The sequence below is a fragment of the Dendropsophus ebraccatus genome, chromosome 1, assembly GCF_027789765.1.
Source record: "Dendropsophus ebraccatus isolate aDenEbr1 chromosome 1, aDenEbr1.pat, whole genome shotgun sequence".
NCBI lineage: Eukaryota > Metazoa > Chordata > Amphibia > Anura > Hylidae > Dendropsophus > Dendropsophus ebraccatus.
In genome coordinates, this window is record NC_091454.1 from 145630136 (window position 1) to 145649159 (window position 19024).

Sequence of the window (19024 nt, forward strand, 5' to 3'; positions counted from 1 at the left end):
TTCCCTTTACAAAAAAGTTTAATTGCAGGATCATGACTGCCCCTTTCTGGCATCTTCTCCACCGTGACAGCCTAGCGAGATGGATGAGTAATTCCCTGAGGGAGCAAGGTGTATTTATATATTTTACATATTCTATATACATATTGCACATTAGAAGGAACGGGGGAAAAGTGCAAACAAAATGGTTCTTAACAAACAATTACAGGAGGATTCATGGAATGTACGAAAGCAAATGCAATTCATAAAACAGGGAATAATGCCAAATGAATATGCCACAATCTATAGCAAGGATGAGTAGACTCCTGAGTGGGCAGTGTTCAAGTGTTCCGTCATATCATTTACCGTCGCCTACAGCCAGATTTACAAGAGGTTCGATGGATAAGGTGTCAATGCCTGCCATTGAAAATAGTGATGTGACAGTTCTGATTGGATCTTGTATAAGAGAAGTTTTTCTGATTTCCATTTGACATACTTGTATAGGATCTTTTATACAGAAAATGTAATCCAAAAAATGTATAAAAATATAGTTAAAATAGCTGCTTTTGGTCACACTAGACCCTAAAGAAACACTTTAGTCTTCTAGTGAAAAGTTTCTGCTTTCTTTGCTTAGTACAGAGTGTGGGCGGCTGCAGTATAGAATACTATACAAGAAGAGACAGGGGATCAGTGTTATCTGTTATTTTAGAGGTGGAAGTGCTACACTCTCAAGCAAGGTGATCACCACATTACACTGAAACCCAAGTACAGACATGGCGGTCACCTTGCAGTCACATGGGTGCAGCTTTTGTAAGTGTATATTACTAACAAGAAACTCAACGATGGCAGCTCTAATGGGGAAGGGTTTTTCTTTAATATCTCGTGTCTGTAGAATGTCATAGGGAGTAATAGGAACAGAATAATAATGGAATTTGTATAAATAATTTAGGAAACCATACCTATATATAATGTAAAAATGAAAAACCTTATCTGGGAACACTCTATCAAGCAGTTTGAATACGATTCCAAAGGTGTATACTGAAGTTTGAATGGAAAAGCTCTGCTCTAAATCCTTGTATTTATTGCAGCATATTCATCATAGCACATTAACCAAAACATTAACACTATTATAACATCTGAAAACAACTAAGTGACATTTTGGCTATGGCACATTTAAGAAACTTAAACATTTTTTGTTAGTTTTTTGCATTTTTTCTTTTTTTTTTTTTTTTTTTACCAGAGACAGTTTTTGAAAATACAAATTTTTAACTTTTGAATGTTTTTTTCCTTATAAAATGTTTACAATAATCGTTTAGTTTGTAACTTTTTCACATTACAAAAAATCTGTTTATCATTATGACTGCTAAACAAATCACATTTTTATTGCAGGAATAGTTCAAGTGCCTTTAAATATTTATACAAGGGTTAAAAAAATAGACTTTTTTTTATTCTTATGCTTTCTAAAGTGGTCCAGGCTTTGTATTAAATATTGTAATTGTATCCCATCCCCACTTTAATTATATGCATCTTAACACTTAAAGCAGCCAGAACATACACACAGACACGCAACTGCAACACTTACATGGACATAGCTGTTTGGGATTGTACAATCAACACTGACGCCATCAGCCAGTACATCCATTCTGTGTCATTGTGTCACCAGGCAAAATAAGGGTACAAAACTACTAGTGGTTCCAAAGCCATAAGAAGGTTGATAAAAACCCTGTCTAAGGCAGAGAAATAGGAACCTGAGGCACTCCAGTTGTTGACTGCACCAGTCTCTTACCATAGAGCATGTTACACTTGTTACAGAAGCCTAGATGCCTAACACAGTGGTGTTCAGTCTTTTGGTGTCTTTATAAGGATGGTTCACATAAAAAGCACCTATTCATGGGACTCAGGGGACAGATGCTGGTACACTGACCTGGTGAAAAAAAGTGGTTTTCTTTGAATTAAAAATACATACTGCATATTATTAAACGTGATATTGCTTTTTTTACGCTGAACATTAAATCGGGAATGTATTATCAAAAATAACATTAAATAAATCTGGGTTTTATTAATTTATTTTTGAGGTTGGTTTTTTTGTGTTTTTTTTTTTCTTTTGTGATGGCACAGTAGTCCTGGGTTCAAATCCCACTAAAGACATATCTGCACGGCATATGTATTTTTTTTTTAATTGTCACTGTTCATGTAAAAATCTTTTCTGTGGGAGAACAAATAAAATTTCTTGACTTTGGCAGCTTACTTTTCAGCTTTGTTGTATAGACTGGAACTTGGACAGCAGAACCATCTCCTTATCCTCAGAGGGTGGGGATGACAGCTATATTGTAATGCTGAAGGCCCAGATAGGCAGATAGTATACAAGCAGGTTTTGTATGCAGCTCCCCTGTCAATCTCTGGTATTGTGTAGGGCGCCAAAGGCTCTCTTTCTGGAGACTGCCAGCCTACTGACACTTCTGTTCATTGTAGCTGATGTAAAACAGATACATCCCTCTACACTGTGTATTTAGGTAACACAGTGAGGATGAGACTTTTCTTTGTTTCTAAATTCTGCTCTCCTTTAATGCAGTACAATTTGCATAAAATATGCTTGTCAGTGTACCCTGAGAGACCACCCTGGATGGGTGCACCAGATACAATAAGCTGGGTGTATCTTACCCAGCATCCGCTCCTGTGCCCCATAGGATTGAATGGGTTATGATGCTGGAACAATGAGCACCCCCCCACCCGATCTGTTAAAATTTTAGATTGAAAACCAACATTTTTTGGTCCGGCACAACCACACCATAGGGAAATTGTACTGGATTGTGGGATATACAGTATGAAAACTGACTTCAAATGACAATAATTAGTGACTTACAGTAAACTTATTTCCAATATTTAAGGAATTGTTGATGGTAGCTTAAATGTCACCATTGGTATCAAGTCCTGGACTGTAGTGTAATATTAATAGTTCCCTTTTGTCATCTTCTCAGCCCTCTGAGTTTAAAGAACCATGGGTTTAGGGTCTGTCGAGCACTAAGCTTTTGCTGGGCTCAAATATCGTGTAATTGTAGAGAAATCTTGGTATCCCATGACCAGAATAATACTATGTAATGATTCTCAAATCCGCAGCATGTCCTTTCTATTTGGGAAATGACCCAGATTGTCACCACTAGGTGACTTCATTGCAGTGAAAGGGGTAAAATCCATGGCTAAATCTGTACCAAAATTTCCTCACAGATTTTAATGCATATTACATGATGAATGATGTTTTAATTTGAAATTGTCCATTTTAATCGACTTTAATTAAATATGTTGTTGATCTTATTGAAAAGTAAAGCATATCTTTGTATACTTTGCGGGGTCAGTAAAATGGAGTATTCCTTACATTCAAGTATTGCTGTCATTTATTTGAATTGGATATGTGTGTTGACATTTACACTCAAACTCTGAAATCATATGTATTATTTCATTAATGTTCTAATGAAGCATGACTAGGGTCACATAACAATTTTATGATTTTAAGAAAACATGGGTTTCCCTAATGTTCACTTATACATAACAGACAGATCGGTTTGTAAGAACTAGTGCCACAAGATGGGTTTTCTCAGTGATGACTAGTCAATTGATATAGGTATTATTGGAACGGTCTAGTCCTGTTTATGTATTAAAAATGATCTTGGACTAGAGGTGAAATTTGGTGTGAATTGCCTCTGCATCAGAGAAAACACACTAGACTGATGTGAAATGTTTGAGCTACGATAGGTAGTTTCTCTGGTAGCCACATGAATATTAGTGGGAATAAAAAGTTATATCTGATAACCTGTAACTGGAATTGCGTAAGGTTTGGTTCTGTAATGGTAATGCAAGGTGACACAATGAGACATGTGGAATCAATGTCATGTGCTTTGTCCATCTAATTGCAGTGTTACACACCAATTGTTCCTTTATGTATTCAAACACCTGGCTGGTTACACATCCCATAGTCATGCCACAGGATCTAATTTAAACCCTGCTGGTACCATCCTTATGGGAATCGTAAACAGTTTATTTGGACCAGCCTTTCCCTAAACCAATCCCTCAAAAAAACAAACAAACAAAAAAAAAAAACAACAGCAGCAGTAACCGCTCCAACACACTCCCAAAAATCTATTGCTTTTTCACTAGGTCTCAAATTCCTGATGTGCACACAAAAATACAAATTTAAAAGAAAACAAAGAAAAACAAACAACAACAAAAACACATTTCACTAAACAAAGGGAGAAGAGCAGTAGGAATTAGTAAAAAGGTGCAAAACAAAAAAGTGCCATATTGAAACAGACCAGAAGAAGCCTACATCCGGCCCCTACACTTAAACAAGATCTCTTTAGCCATATAAATGTTCATGCCCAAGTACCCTGTAATACATATATTTATATATAAATATTACTTTGCTTGTATTGCTAGAGACCTCAGAAGTCTCATGGTTAAAAATGCAGGTGTGGTTCTCTTACCAGCCTGCCTTGTGATTGGTCCTTAAACTCTCTCCAAAACATCCTGTAAACAATATCCCTGGGGGAAGGGGGTGAGAGGTCAAGGAAAAATGTCTCTGCATGTCACCCCTCTCCCTCTCCTCCAGTACCCAGATTTGCGTAAAGTGTCTTGGTTCCTCTTTGTCATGTTCACATACACGAGTGTGTGCACGACTATATTCTCATGAAACTGTTGTGTATTCCAGGTGTCAGCTGTAGACTCTTTCTATCCCTCGAGCTGCATGGCTGGCTCATATTCAGAGGTAAAAAGTTCCTTGTAGAGGGGAGGGAAGTGATGTCTCACAATGTCTGGATATATTGCTTTAAACGCCATGAGTTTCTCTGCGTGACGCCCGCACAACGCACGCAGGGTGGAGACTTTGCATATTAACTGAAAAAAAAAAACACAACAACAAAGCTCTTATTATACAAGAAGCAATATCAACCCCTGGAGTTTAATTATACCACACCATAAACATAGCAGACAACATAAATAGCCTAATTACTTTCTGCTGCAGGTTAGCTTTACATTACCCATGCTGACATACTGTGTCCATTATCTGCTTATTAGAACTTTGCTCTCTAATGGTATTTGAGGTAAATGCTCCTAAACAGCTACATGCAACCATACAACCATATAGTAACAAAATGGATTGCACAGTACATCATCCAATCTAGAATATTTTACAACTGGGCACTTATAAGGTATGGTATCACCTAGATTTTTTACTAGTCAGAGCCAGGTACTGAAACATGTTCTTTTTTTTGTAATCTGTTTCTCTTTTTTCATTGACGAATGATGGATCGCTTATGATCCATCATGATCAGTTATGATCCTTTAGCTGGAGCAGTTATTTTCTGCTGTCAGGTTATTTTTTTTTTACTGCTCAATACCACACTGCACCACAAGTCAGAGGCTTTGATTGCATATTCCATTGCCTTCATTGCATATTCCATAATGTTTGATGAGAAGAAAAGCACAGCAAGCCGTAATATTCTTCTCTGCAAAGCGACAGCCACAAATATCCACATCCCATTATAGATTAGTTGGGTCAATAGGGTTCAACTTGTGTCCATAAACAAATCAAGCACTGGACAATGTACAAGGGACAATGGACAATGTACAAGGGATCTAGGGCTGAACCATGCTTCAATGCACAAAGGTCACATAGCCAATGAGTGGTTGATATAGGCTGTAGCTCCATGAAAGGGAGAGATGTGAACAAGAAATAAAAAGGTGATAGTTGGCATAGTGGGTCAGGTATGGTGCATACACCTCCTACTATTTCCACTGTTTAATTCACATTCAGAAGAGCACAAGACATAATGAGGGGGTGCAAGATGATGGCTGCTCACCTTTGTTAGGATTCCATCCTCACGATGGTTCTTTTGAAGAACGTGCTGCAAGGTGAGTTGGATCTTCTGCTGGAGTTTCTCGATCTTCAACTTCTCCTGCAGCCATGAGCGGTCTTTAAAAAACAATATATGATCAGTGTTTGAATGAACTATAAGGCTGTCATCTTGTGCAATTTTATTGCTATTTGGATAACAAATGTGGTCCTCCATATGGTCAGACACACTGTACAAGATCTGCTTACTCAGGCTCAAACAGGGATTCAACCTCTAACAGACCTTTTGGACATAAAAGCAGATCCAAAGCCAAAGCTTTTACTGCCTGCTATATGGTATTTACATTGTGACTAAATAGTTTTAATAAATATAGGTTTTATTAAAGTTTTTCCAGTTTTACATAAAAGTTCGGGCCAGCTAAAATTAAACAACATCTAGAAGAACATGTGCTTACAATTTATAGACCATCAACCAGAAACATCATTTTATGTGCAACTAATAATAGCCATAAAGTACATAGTAACTGTCCTTTCAACAGACTCTGCACATATTAGTACGGTATGGGTGCTTCGTCTGACAACGCAATGCTAATGATCAGTGCAGGAGAAAGAAGAAGTGGCTTATAACTTGAAAAAGCGGCCTCAAAGAAATAGGTTCTTATATATCTTAGAGAAAAATGCCCTTTTCTCCATTTATGAGCCACCTCTCCGCTCTCCTGCATCATTCACTCTTGATTCACTGTTAAAATCCATCTTGAGAGATAATATGAGAGAACAAGTTACACCAAGAAGGGAGGATGTGCAGTGCAAGCTGGTGCTACTTTATAGTTGAGACCATAAAACACCTTCTCTAACACCGAGTTCCATGGCTAAGAGCGGTGTAATGCTCGAAACATGTCAAAGTTAATCAACAAAATACAGCCTTGCTTGTGAAGATGTTTTTATATGATTTAGTATATTGCTTATACTGCTGCATTGCTGGAGTGTTCTTGGTACTAGCATTGGGTTGTCAGATAGAGCACATACAAGGGTAAGCTAGAATTACTTTTTCTCTGTTGATGCAGGAAAATACTAGAGCCTGTAACATCTATGCGTGTTTCTCTTCATTCCCCCCTTCCTTCTCCATAGTCTTCTATGGGCAGCACATCAATCAGTGAAGTCAGTGCAGGAGGAAGGGGATGGAGAAGAAGCTCAAACATTCAGTATGTGTTTTTTGTAATTGAAAGTTGTTGTAATGGGAGTACAACTCTGACTAGCTCATGCTTATTTGTCTATAACAACAGTGACAGTAATAGCATTGGTGAATATTTATAGCTACAGTATATGATTTGTTCCAATGGTTAAACAGAACCAGGGTGCACACTAAAACTAAGTCCCTTTCATCAAGTCACCTCTATAGCTCCATTTGTGATATACCACACCTGGGGTAGGATGTTAAAGATTTATGCTGTCTGAACTACATGCTGGCTCCTATGTGAATAACTATTATATATACAATTATAAAATATTTACATTATTATATATACAAATATACAATTATAAATTATTTTACTCTGAAACAGTGCAGCCTTTTCTGAGAAAATATAGTTTGAGACTGGGCTGTGGCACTGGATGAAGTGTCTGGGAGGCGGTCTCATCTGCTACTTCACAGCCAACTGCAACATTTCAGTAAAACATAATTACAAGGGAGCCTGTGGGATTTTCCTGCTGCCTGCAGTTCAGGCAGCATATATCTCCTGACAGACTCCCTTTAATCTGTTTAAAGTAAAGTCATTCTAAAAAACTTTTTATATTAGGCATGTCAAAAGTTACTGATTGCAGTGGTCTCGCCGCTGAGACCCAATGCAATATGAAGATACAGCCAGGGAGAGAGCACGTTGATAGTGTGCTCCATGCCTGGCTGACCGCTAGTTCCATCACTTTAGCCTCAAATGAAGCAGAAGTGTCGGCCGGTGAAAGAGTGGAGTGAACTGATACTGAATGTATTTGCATAAAATTTAACTTGACATGCCATAGAAAAGTTTAACTGTTTGTTGAGATTTAAATACCCCTTTAACCTTACCTTGGTATATACATATAGCAGATATTTTACTTCAATATCCTCTAATTAATACCATTTTAGTAAAAGGTCTATTATATGAATCCCTTTTTGAGATGATTCTTAAACAGTTCTCTGTCTCTAGAAATTCTGGATGGTCCCATATAGAGAGATGTTTTGTGACTCAAAACAATATTGTTTCCTTATAGCCCCAGAAGATAAAATAGTATCCAGTAACAATATTGAATCTTCTACATTTAGGCTATGTTCCCACTACACAATTTTAGCATAAAATTACGTCCACCTATTGATAATGAATATGAATGTTCAAGAACATTATTTGCAGTCGTTATTATCAATAGATGCCATTATTTCGCACTAAAATCCCATAGTGGGAACATAGCCTAAAAGTGTTCTTGTAATTTGGTGCCAGAGAGACATGTCAAAATCATAAATGAGAAGAGGCTTGTGGCTGTGTGCTTCGCTGTGATCTTTTTTTTTTTCTTTTGGTTTAATAGACTTATTATGGAGCTCCTCTAGTACAACTGGATACAGATTTCAGTAACCTGGGAAGTGAAGAGCCTAGCCGCGTGCTTCTTCCTGTTTGTTCAACCGATCAAAACATTTCACATGTTTTTGTGTCTCTGTCTAATTGATGGACACTTTAACACAATGTTATATGGCTCAGCCAACTTATTCTATAGTGAGCAGTAAGACTAGTAGCTGCTTTTATGGATCCAATAAATATTGTTTCTGTGATATTATAGCCTTGTATATTAGATTCACCCCTCCGTCCAGTTTGAAAGCCATTCATTTTTCCTATTGAAAACAGGGTTTTCCGCCTCCATATGAAGTACAATTAACAAAACCAGTATTGTATAGATTTTGTACATTATTTTGGGATAATCATCACTGACAAGGATCTGAACTCTGGGACCTCCACTGGTGGTAAGAATGAACAGGACAAAACACTTGTGTATTAGTATGGCTGAAAGCGGAACTATCATGTTTTTTTTTATTACAGAAATCAGTAGTATAAGCAAATTTAAGAAACTCTGTAATAGGTTTTATAAGCCAAAAAAGCCTCCTTCTGTACTCAAGAAGCAATCTCCCAGCCTCCCCCCCTGACTTCTTATCTGTGCATTATCAGGCAAACACGTCTTCATTACAGAGAAGCCAGTGAAGACGGGTTCTGCTCTCTCCATTGTAAGCCTATGAAGGGGGGGAGGGGCTGAGGGAGATGAGGGAGCAGGAAGAGGTGACATGAAGGTCAGCTGTTTGTAGACTGTCTGGGCACCTAAAATGCTAAATTCAGGTGTCAGAAAGGTCAGTGCTTATCTATGAACTTACTGAGAGAAGATTGTAAGGTGTTGTGCTTTGCAGGACTGCTCCGTGCTCAGTCACTCCTAACAGCCCCTCCCCTCTCCATAGCCACATAATGGGGACAGAAATCCTGTTTTATTTGATGTGAGGGGGAGGCTGGGAGATTGCTTTTTCAGTCCAGAAGGAAACTCTTTTAGTACATAAAACCTATTACAGAGTTTCTTAAAATCACTTGAACTGTTGATATTTAATGTTTTCAAAAAAATGACCCTGAAATTACAGTTACGCTTGAAGTTTGCTCCACAGAAAAAAAAAAACTGTTGTGTAACTTTCCCAGTCAGTAGTGGTCCCAGAGGTTGGGTTCCCAGCGATTATCCAATCAACTGTCACTTCATGAGATTAAGAAATCCCTTTAAATTATTATCAGCACAATATAATTTATATCTTACAATTTTATTTTACTCTTCACACAAACTTGAAAACAAGCCCTAGTGTACACCTACCACAAGTATATTTTACACTTACCTCCTGACATGAGCACAAAGGCAGAGAATAAAGCAATTTCATCCTCTGTCAAGTGCAATGAACACAAACTCTTGCCAAACTCAAACACAAAGCTCATGAAGTCTTCACAACCTGCAGCAGGATAGGGCAAAAGAGATTGCAAACAAAAAGAGGTAAGCACTTACATCAGACACAGAGATATAAAATACTGTAATTTTATTATTATTTTTTTTAACAAAATTATTCACAGATCGGACAACCATAATACAATACTATGTAATCTTATGACAAACCAATGGAGTAGAAAAAAATACAGGCAGTCATGTGCCCCTCCACTGGCCGCAATTGTATGTTGGAGGTAACGTATCAAACACTATAGACTGTGGTATGGGTCACTGATAAGCTCCCATTCTAAAAGACAAACTGCACGGTACATGGTACTTACTGTATACCTTTTTATGGAATAACATAGTTTACTGTGGGGCAGTAGGTATGTGGTGCAATATACTATGCACCTTTAATTGTCAATATACTATGTCAGTGTGTACCACTGCAAGTCTTTTCAGCTGTAAGGGCAACATAGAAAGTGGAATCTATGATGACAAGATTACACTGTCTTATTAATAAACATACCTAAAGATTTGAAGACCTCAATGCCTGCATATTTGCCATCAAAATACACCGTGTTGTTCTGAGAATCAAAGGCACGACACATTCTGATGAAAACAACTTCCAATGAGCCTAGAAGAGCAAAAAAAAATGTTTTATCTTTTTTGGCAGATGAAAGATGTCTTTAGATTAGTGCACTTATTAGATGCTGAGATACTGGTAGACAATTTTACACAAACTGAATGGTACCCAAACTTCTTGCAGGGGCTGTTAGAGAAGGAATTCTGTATGCAACTGACAGACAATTCTACAACTCATTTTTAGGCTATATATTTGCACTATGAGATGTTAAAGATGGCCACCTTTTAATAAAGACAGCCACAAATAATGATCATGATCATTAATTGCGGCCATCACTATCAAAAGATTGCCGTCTGATAAATGCTGTCCCATTTCTGTAATGAAAACATGGTCTAAAGTTGTATATTTTAGGTACTAGGTTTACATGCAGCCCTCTTTAATATAATCCACTGTTTTTTTTTCTCTTGCATATACAAACCTGCTTTTAGCAGCACTATCTGATCATTCTGACACAGCTCCATGAATCCATCTATGCGTTTGGCAAATTCAACCACATACTGTATGGCCTCTGTGATTTTTACTGCACAAAGCTGCCACATTACTTCCCGCTGCTGCATAGAGAAACACAAAGCGATACTTAATAAGTTTCTTAATAAGATATATATATATATATACATACACACACTTTATGTGCAGTACACAGGAATACAGTTTTATAAGCTTGGTGTAATAATCTTATTATTCCAAAGGGGGGCATCAGTGTCCTACAAACTGCTGCCTCAAGCTAAAATTATATGGTAAGGACAGATCGAGTAATATTCAGTAAGGACAAATATACAGGGAATATACAGTATATACATTTATATATCCACACACACTATGAGAATCTTATATAAGAGAAAGACTAAACTAGACAAATCACACATCGTGTTCTGCACATATGGAATCTTCTGCTTGATACCCAGCCCTGAATGACATCTGGTAAGCGCTATATAAAAAGCCAGGTGTTCCCAGAGGTAATGTACATTGCCATAGGATTGTAAACCAGACTTTTCAACCAAGCCAGAAGCGGATCCAGAATACAGTACAAGCATACAGAAAATTAATATTTCTCTTTTTTAATCTATTCCTGTAATATCCCACCCATTTAGGATTACAAAGCCACTACATCTGTGCCTAGAGTGATTCTACAGAGGACATTCCCTGTCTCTCGTGCCCACTGTGTACCTTGCTCTGGTAACTTTCAATCTCTTCTTGGAGAAAGGTCTGCCATGTTATCTGCTGCAGCTCCTCACGCAAATACTGGCAGGTTTCCATGTGAGACTTAGAGATGTTCTGAGCAAGATGTTCTGTCAATGACAAAGAAAAGGAGTGAGAACATCTAAATGACAAGCACGACTTTCTCTAAACTGTGACCTTTGGAAGTAAGGGAGTTTAATGTCAGATGAAAACACAGTGACTTCGTGCATGAACACATTTTTTAGACTAGTTGTCTTGGTAGAAATTGACATCATTTACATACATTAGCCTGGCTTAATTTTTACATCAATCTTATGATGCATATTGAGCAGAGTAGGAAAACATGAATGGAATTCGGTATCATACGAGTTTCATATTGGTATGATGATTCTTAATTCTAAAAAAAAGCTTTAGGCTTTACTGCCAGTCTGTCTACACAGACAGTGTGCAAAGGAACCGAATATCGGAACTTCCGGCATCATGTATCATTATGATTCAGGAGCTCTGATAATCCTTTCCATCGCACAATGTCTGTATACACAGACTGTGCACGGAACATGGGAATAAGGACAGTAAATCAGAAAGTTTTTAGAAGGGTGCTAAACTTTATTCCAGGTTGTGCTCTTTGTTCCTTTTACAACTCACCAAGTTCTGCCATAGATACGGTTGGGGATGTCTCTCCATTAGTGAATGAACAGTAGGGGAAGAAGGATGATGGTGGTGTGTAGTCGCAGAGAGGCTCTGGTTTGATGCCATTGACGTCCAAGCCCGACTGATCTGGAGATGGCTGGATATCTAGGTAAAAGCTGCTTACTGCTGATTCGTTTTTGCCTTCGTCTGGTGTGTGCTCTTCCATGTATCCCCCCAGGTCATCCCGTAACTCTGTCAGCCCATTAGGAGTCAGGCCATATCCTGAAGGAGTTAGTGGTTCTGCCTCCCCTGGCTGCTGCTGGTGGTCTCGCTGTTGTTGCATGCGATGTTTCTGTACCTCGGCATATAAACTATCCCGCTGCTTCTTGGACATGCGGCCAAACTTTACAGCTGTAGAAAGGTAAAGTATAAAAGTATAACAAACATGTATATATAGATGGTACCCTGATTAGATTACCAAAGAAAGGCTACATTCATCATACGGATGCATTACAGATACAATGTACAGTATAATGTTTGTGTCTGGATTACAGATACAGGTGGGAGGTTTAATCTTGAAAGGAATGTGTCAGCAGAAAATGACCTATAATTTTTTTATTTTTAAACATTTTAAAAATATTTCTGATGTGTTTTTTTTTTCTAATTTTCCATTCTTACCACTAACCCTAAAACTAAGCTGAGACTTCTTGTTCTGTAGGAGGCTGCTGACAAGTGATCTATGATGACAGGACTTGCTATAAAGCATATCTCTAACTGCTGTTGCAAACAGCGCCAGCAAGATGGCTGCTACCATAATATACAAAACATGAAATAAAAAAATTACCATCAGAAAACAGAACCAGTAGAAACAAACATCTGGCTCTAATTAGCACAAAAAAACATGTAAGGCAACATATGATGCTTTCATTCTGGGTCTCTGGACCCATAGTTGGGCTGGAACTTGTGTCTGTAATACAGATGCAAACACAAGCTCGCATGGCTGGCAGCACCTTAAAAACTTCCTGGTTCCTGCAACTTCCTTGTTCCTGCAATGAGTCTTCTCAGCAGGAACCGTTCTGGTTGGCCAATCACTTGCAGAGGCAGGGCACCACTGAGGCCACTGATTGGCTGAGCGGGCAGTAACTGCTTAGTGAACATGGTACAAAAACAAGGAAGCATCAGTGACTAGCAGCTACCAGGTGATGTCAGAATGGCAGCTGTAAGGGACTGCAGTAGCTTAATATAAGCTCTCCCCCAGCCTTTTTTAAAAACTCTGATATCCTGACAACTACAAATCACACTTAACCCTGATGTTATAGCGCCACTTAAGATTAATTTAAAGCAACAATATATGACAATTGTCACCTACCATCACGTGACATGCCCACAGCAAGGCATTTCTGCAGCCGACAGTGCTGACAACGATTCCTGCTTGTCCTGTCGATCAAACAATTCTTCTGCCGTGGACACGAATATGTAGCGTTGCTCTGCTGGCTACGTCTGAAGAAACCCTGAAAGAAAAAGCAAAACTAAGGTTCCACTCGAAATCGGAAATCACAGTTTGTTATATAATCTATTTCAGGGGCATTTACATCCATATGTAAACTTATATACTTTGCACCTGTTGTGCATTGCACTCCTGAGAAATCAGCGAGTAAGTTGTTGGTAAAATCCTCCCTCAATGTCCGTCCAATCCCACAACATCAGTTGAATACACAAGGCATGGATGATGTAGGCCTCCCTGCAGTCTTCTGACAATTCCTGCCTAATGAATAGACTTCTTCCATTCATTACCATCCCCACTTCCACTCCTGTATACACATATGTCTTAATTAGCTGCTCATTGGCTGTTTAATTACAAGAAAGCAGCTGCCAGCTGCCAGGCCTCTCTGTACCAGCGGCCATGCTGAGAAGTCTCCGCTCCGGTGGGTGACAAGGAGACTCTCTGAAAGCTGGGTGATTTATGGCTGGCGGTGGCAGAATCCTCTGGCTCATTAATCTCTCAAATAGGAGCGGCAATTAAAGCGTAGGCCTTTCTGACGGCTTTCTTCATCTTTACCAACCAGGAGGACTGGTCCCAATCTCAGTGGTTACAGACACAGCCAGTTTAAGATAAGAGTTTTTTGGATATACATCATCCTTGTCAGCTCGAGTTTCATGTAAATCCGCACATGTCAATTAAGGTCGACAAGTTGAGAGTCAGGGGTGATCCATTTACATAACAGATTTACCAATGCAAAATGCTAAATAGAAGACTTTCCAAGGGGGAACCCACAAGCGGTATATTTGTTGCAGAAATTTCTTTAAGTGTCCTATCCAACGAACGATCCTTATTTAGATAAATGTAACTCATTTTAAGTGTGCAAAAAGATGGCCGGAACTTACCCTAAGGCTATGTTCGCGCAACGTTTTTTGAGACTCATTTTGAGGTGTAAAGCCTCCAAAAATGACAGAAAAAAAAGCAACTTAACCTAAAAAACTGAATTAAAAAGTTTGTAGCTCATATACAGGTTAATTTTACTTGCATATTTAAGGACAAGGGACTTCTTTTGGACAGTTTTTATAAAAAAAAATAAGGTCAGGGTTTTTTTTTTCCACACAGTCCCAAAAACAGACATTACAGACATCCCAAAAACATCTGCTTAATAAATTGCATATCTGCATTTGCTGTAGCAAAAAAAAAAACAAAAAAAAAACAGTTATTTTCTACATGGAAGAAAAATATCTAACAGTGTAGAAAGTTAGAAAATACAGGAATTTAAATTTTTTATTTTTATTTTTTTAAAATTATACTATATACTAGTATAGTCGTTTTTGGTGTTTTATCCCCTGCATTTTTTTTTTATATATCATGTGATTTTTCTTATCATGTGACTCTAGGATTTTTAATGAAGAACTGTAAGGGAAAACGCTTTCATAAGCGTCCCATTACCAGAGCAGGAGAGCACCTCTCAAGCACAGAAAAGCAGACATCTGACCAAAAATTGCTGACTCTCACAGGAACAGCTCTGAGTAAATGGGCAAAATGATCACATCTATAAGAAAGATAAATGATCTGACCCACTAAAAAAAAAAGATTATAAATGGTGATTGGCCTGGAAAACCGGCTTTTCCGGTAAAGCTGATCCCATCCTAGCAAAATATGTGAACTTGGCCAAGTCAATATATCATCCATGTAATTACACTGACTTCATCAAATCCAAAATCTAAATCTGTAAACTCAGCCTTACAGACATACAGACAGTCCTTTATAAGAAGTAACAGGAAAAAAAAACCTACTGACAAGTGCATCATCTACAGGTGTCACTGTTGTAATGGCTATGTACACAGCCTACACGTCTAATGTATATAGGTTAAAAGAACAGGCCACATTGTAACTAGAGGACATCAAAAGCAACATAACTATGCAACATATAAATAACATTCATAGGTAACAAAGCTATGCAACATACACATAACATTCATACCTGCAGATCTGCTGTTACATAAGACGCGGAAGAGGCTTCCGGGCTCATAAGCCGTACTATTTTGAACAGCAACTTCGTGCTACATGGATCTGATCAGTGCTCATTTACATCTGTAAAAATAGTTCTCATGGTTCCCCTGTCACACTTTCCTTTTTCATCGTATAGGGTAAGTAATATCTAAAGACAGTACTGCTGACACATCTTCCTACACATCTCTCATGTCTTCCTGTGATTGGCAGATCCGTGCTCTTCTAATCTCTCTCTTTCATTCTGATGTAGGCTTTGGTCAGAGACAGCAGCTGCCACCCTGACGGTAGAAAGAGATGTGTGGGTAGACTATGTGACACAGGACTTCCTCTGCAGCCCACCAAGGCAGGACAGTGACGAAAAATCCCATATACAAGTCTGTCCAGACTGCAGCTCTCTTTCAAGGTAGAGGTGTGAAGTTTTGCATAAAACAAAACCAAGTGTTTTCTGTACACAGCTCATCTGGGCCATCATTTTGTGAAGATGCAGACGTATCTGGTAGTGATCATCCACGCACAAGGACAGGGTGATAGTTAGTCTATATACTTTGCTAGTATGCACCCAACATAAAGAGGCCTAAACATCAGTTTAGGCCTCTTTATGTTGGGTGCATACATATTTATACAAATATAAAAAGGATTTTTTATTTGTACTACATACTTCCGAAGAGAGTCGCATTTTTGCATACCAGAGTTTGCAATGTACTGTAAAACTGTAGATCACAAGAACAGGACCATGTAGTACTACAGTGCTGGTATTTTCTCAGTTCCAACAATCATTATATAATTCAAAACTAGGGGAGCGGCCCCTTTAAGAGTCCAGAGATTAGTTTTGTTGTTTTGTTTTCCCACATTTTTAAAGGTGCATACAAGTCAATATTTAAGTAAATTTTTATTATTTTATCTTTGTTTACATTATTCACTATACACAAAGTATTACAGATTGTATTGTAAAGGTTTTATGTGCGTACTGAATATGTACAGTACATGTTTAGTAGTTTTTAATGTCTATTTAATCTATTACTGCTACTAATAATAATAATTTTGAGTTGATTTTAGAATTTTTCGTTTGAATTTTTTTTTTTATTTTCATTTTACAACTTTTTAAGTATTTGTAAAAATATCTTCAGTATCTGTAAGGTATGGCATAATTCTACATGCCCATACAATGTGTGTGTAATGGTACTTGTGTTTGTTAGGAAATACCTGAGGTTTATACTGACTGAACATTAAAGGAGTTGCCCACCTTTTAGCATTTTTAAGGCTTTGTATGGAGAAGCACATCATGATACACGGCACTGTGCCTCCTCCACTAGTTTTTGGTACTTTTTACACCTATTTTCAACACTGTCACCTTCTATGCATTTCCGTTATTTCTTGGACCAGTGGATTTCTAGACCTGGAAGTCCATCCCTGACAGACGGGTAAGGACTGTTTTGTGCTGTGGCTTACCAATAAGTATGTATCATAGTTCCCTATGACATCAGTAAGGATGCCTCACCCTTTATTTTCATCCCACAGATACTAAACTGTATTGATAGATGTGTGCAAGCAGCTGAGGGTGCATAGGGGAGGTCTGTAAGGTACATAATATATACATATGTACAATAAGCTTATATAGATAAAAGGTAATGTTTTAGCCAGGGGCATTTCTTCTGATGCACAGTCCTCCAGACTGTGCTGTCCTGCTCTGTGGTGACTCTGTCCATAAGACAGCTGACATGGAGGAGCATGTGACTATGCCCTGCCCCCATTGTCCTCCATATACAGGCTCAGTGGTGAACACCGGGGGCGGGGCATGGTCACATGCTCCTCCATGTCAGCCATCTTATGGAAAGACTCACCACAGAACAGGACAGCACAGCTTGTAAGAGGGGAGTCTGATTTTGGCTACACAGGGAGCTGCTGTCAGTAAGTGCATTGAGTACAATTACTTATACTGTACACTTAACAATTTTATTATAAAGTGGCTAACCCCTTTAAGAAGTAGGAAATATCTTGAACATCTTTTGTCACAGCATTTCCTATTCATTTAACATATGGATTTGCTGCACCTCTAACTGTAAGTTATTGTAGGGCCACGGCAGGGCAGCTATTATTCCATACGTGCGCCCAGTAAAAAGGACAGTAAATAATTTGTGTAGGAAGTCCTCCCTCATATAAAAAAGATCCGCTTTCAATCAAACAAAGGATTAGGAAATGATTAATGTCGCAGATGCCCCTGCCCTAGCAGAAATGACAGATAAGCAGATGGCAACGCACAGCAACACATTTATGTTTGTGCTACAGAGATTATAGGCCCCAGCAAAACCGTGTAACAGGTTGGAGAAAAGAGAGAGCCATTTGACAAGACAGAAAACTGAAAATCTCGTCACTCCTCATAATGTCAGTGATGTGCTAAATTACCACTGACTTAAAATGAGATTCCTATCATCAAAAGAGCAGGAAATGTACAGTTAGGCAATAAAATAATTTCTATAATAATCTATGTTCCCTTGCACTGACCTCTAAATCAGACCCACTTATTATGGAAGCACCTGCCCGCCTGTTACATTCGTAGATGGGACCTGTCAGGAGTGGACTTTGGACACAAGGTCGAAGAGTGCACCAAGACACTGGGGGAGATTTATACATTGTGACACTTTGGTATAGCAGTTTACAATTCAGGAAAGAACACACAGCGATAAATTGGTGAGTGGATGAAAGTGCCACAGCCATTTTTCTCAAACAAGGAAACATCGCTTGAAACATAAAACTTGTACAAGACTTACAACAGATAGCAAAAGAATAAATTAAACCATACAAAAAAACTCAGGTCAATGACTCTTTATACAAACCACTTAGGGGAAGCTTACTTATGCTACTGTAAGAAGCTCTAAAAGTATAGGCATGCCAATTTCTCTTAGTCTTTGGATGTCTAAAAACTGAAGTCTACAGGTTGGAGCTGGCTTTTGGTCCAGCTCTAACTTACACCAGTTTCTGGAGTCAATTATAGCAAATCTGTTAGATCACAGGAGGCTATGCCCTTCCCACTAAACCCATCCAATTTTATTAAAAAAATTTGAGTGGAGCATTAAGGCCCTATTCTACGGAACGATTATCGGCCATATTCAGCTGATATCGGCCGTTACGACCGTTAATAGTCCCATGGAATAGAAGGCAACGATCAGCAGATATCGTTCTTGTCGGCTGATCGTTGCTGTCATTTGTCTTGCAACCATGTTGAAAGACAAAGGACTGTGACAGCAGCAATCTGCTGCCGTCGCTCCGTGGAATAGGAGCGGAG

General features: G+C 38.5%; 1 protein-coding gene across 3 annotated transcripts in view; it reads right to left on the reverse strand.

Annotated features, from left to right (window-relative positions):
* Nucleotides 1–1223: 1223 nt before the first annotated feature.
* Nucleotides 1224–19024, reverse strand: part of RORA (RAR related orphan receptor A) — a 295203-nt gene continuing 277402 nt past the window's right edge. The window contains exons 4-11 of one of the 3 annotated variants that reach the window (XM_069981422.1): nucleotides 13615–13756; nucleotides 12261–12656; nucleotides 11604–11725; nucleotides 10855–10987; nucleotides 10320–10427; nucleotides 9708–9818; nucleotides 5829–5941; nucleotides 1224–4863 (exon numbers count right to left, since the gene is read on the reverse strand). In XM_069981422.1, the coding sequence (XP_069837523.1) occupies nucleotides 4699–4863; nucleotides 5829–5941; nucleotides 9708–9818; nucleotides 10320–10427; nucleotides 10855–10987; nucleotides 11604–11725; nucleotides 12261–12656; nucleotides 13615–13756 (1290 nt within the window). In that variant the 3' untranslated portion in view covers nucleotides 1224–4698. The remainder of the gene's footprint in view (nucleotides 4864–5828; nucleotides 5942–9707; nucleotides 9819–10319; nucleotides 10428–10854; nucleotides 10988–11603; nucleotides 11726–12260; nucleotides 12657–13614; nucleotides 13757–19024) is intronic. The other 2 variants (XM_069981440.1, XM_069981430.1) reach the window with 2 other exon arrangements.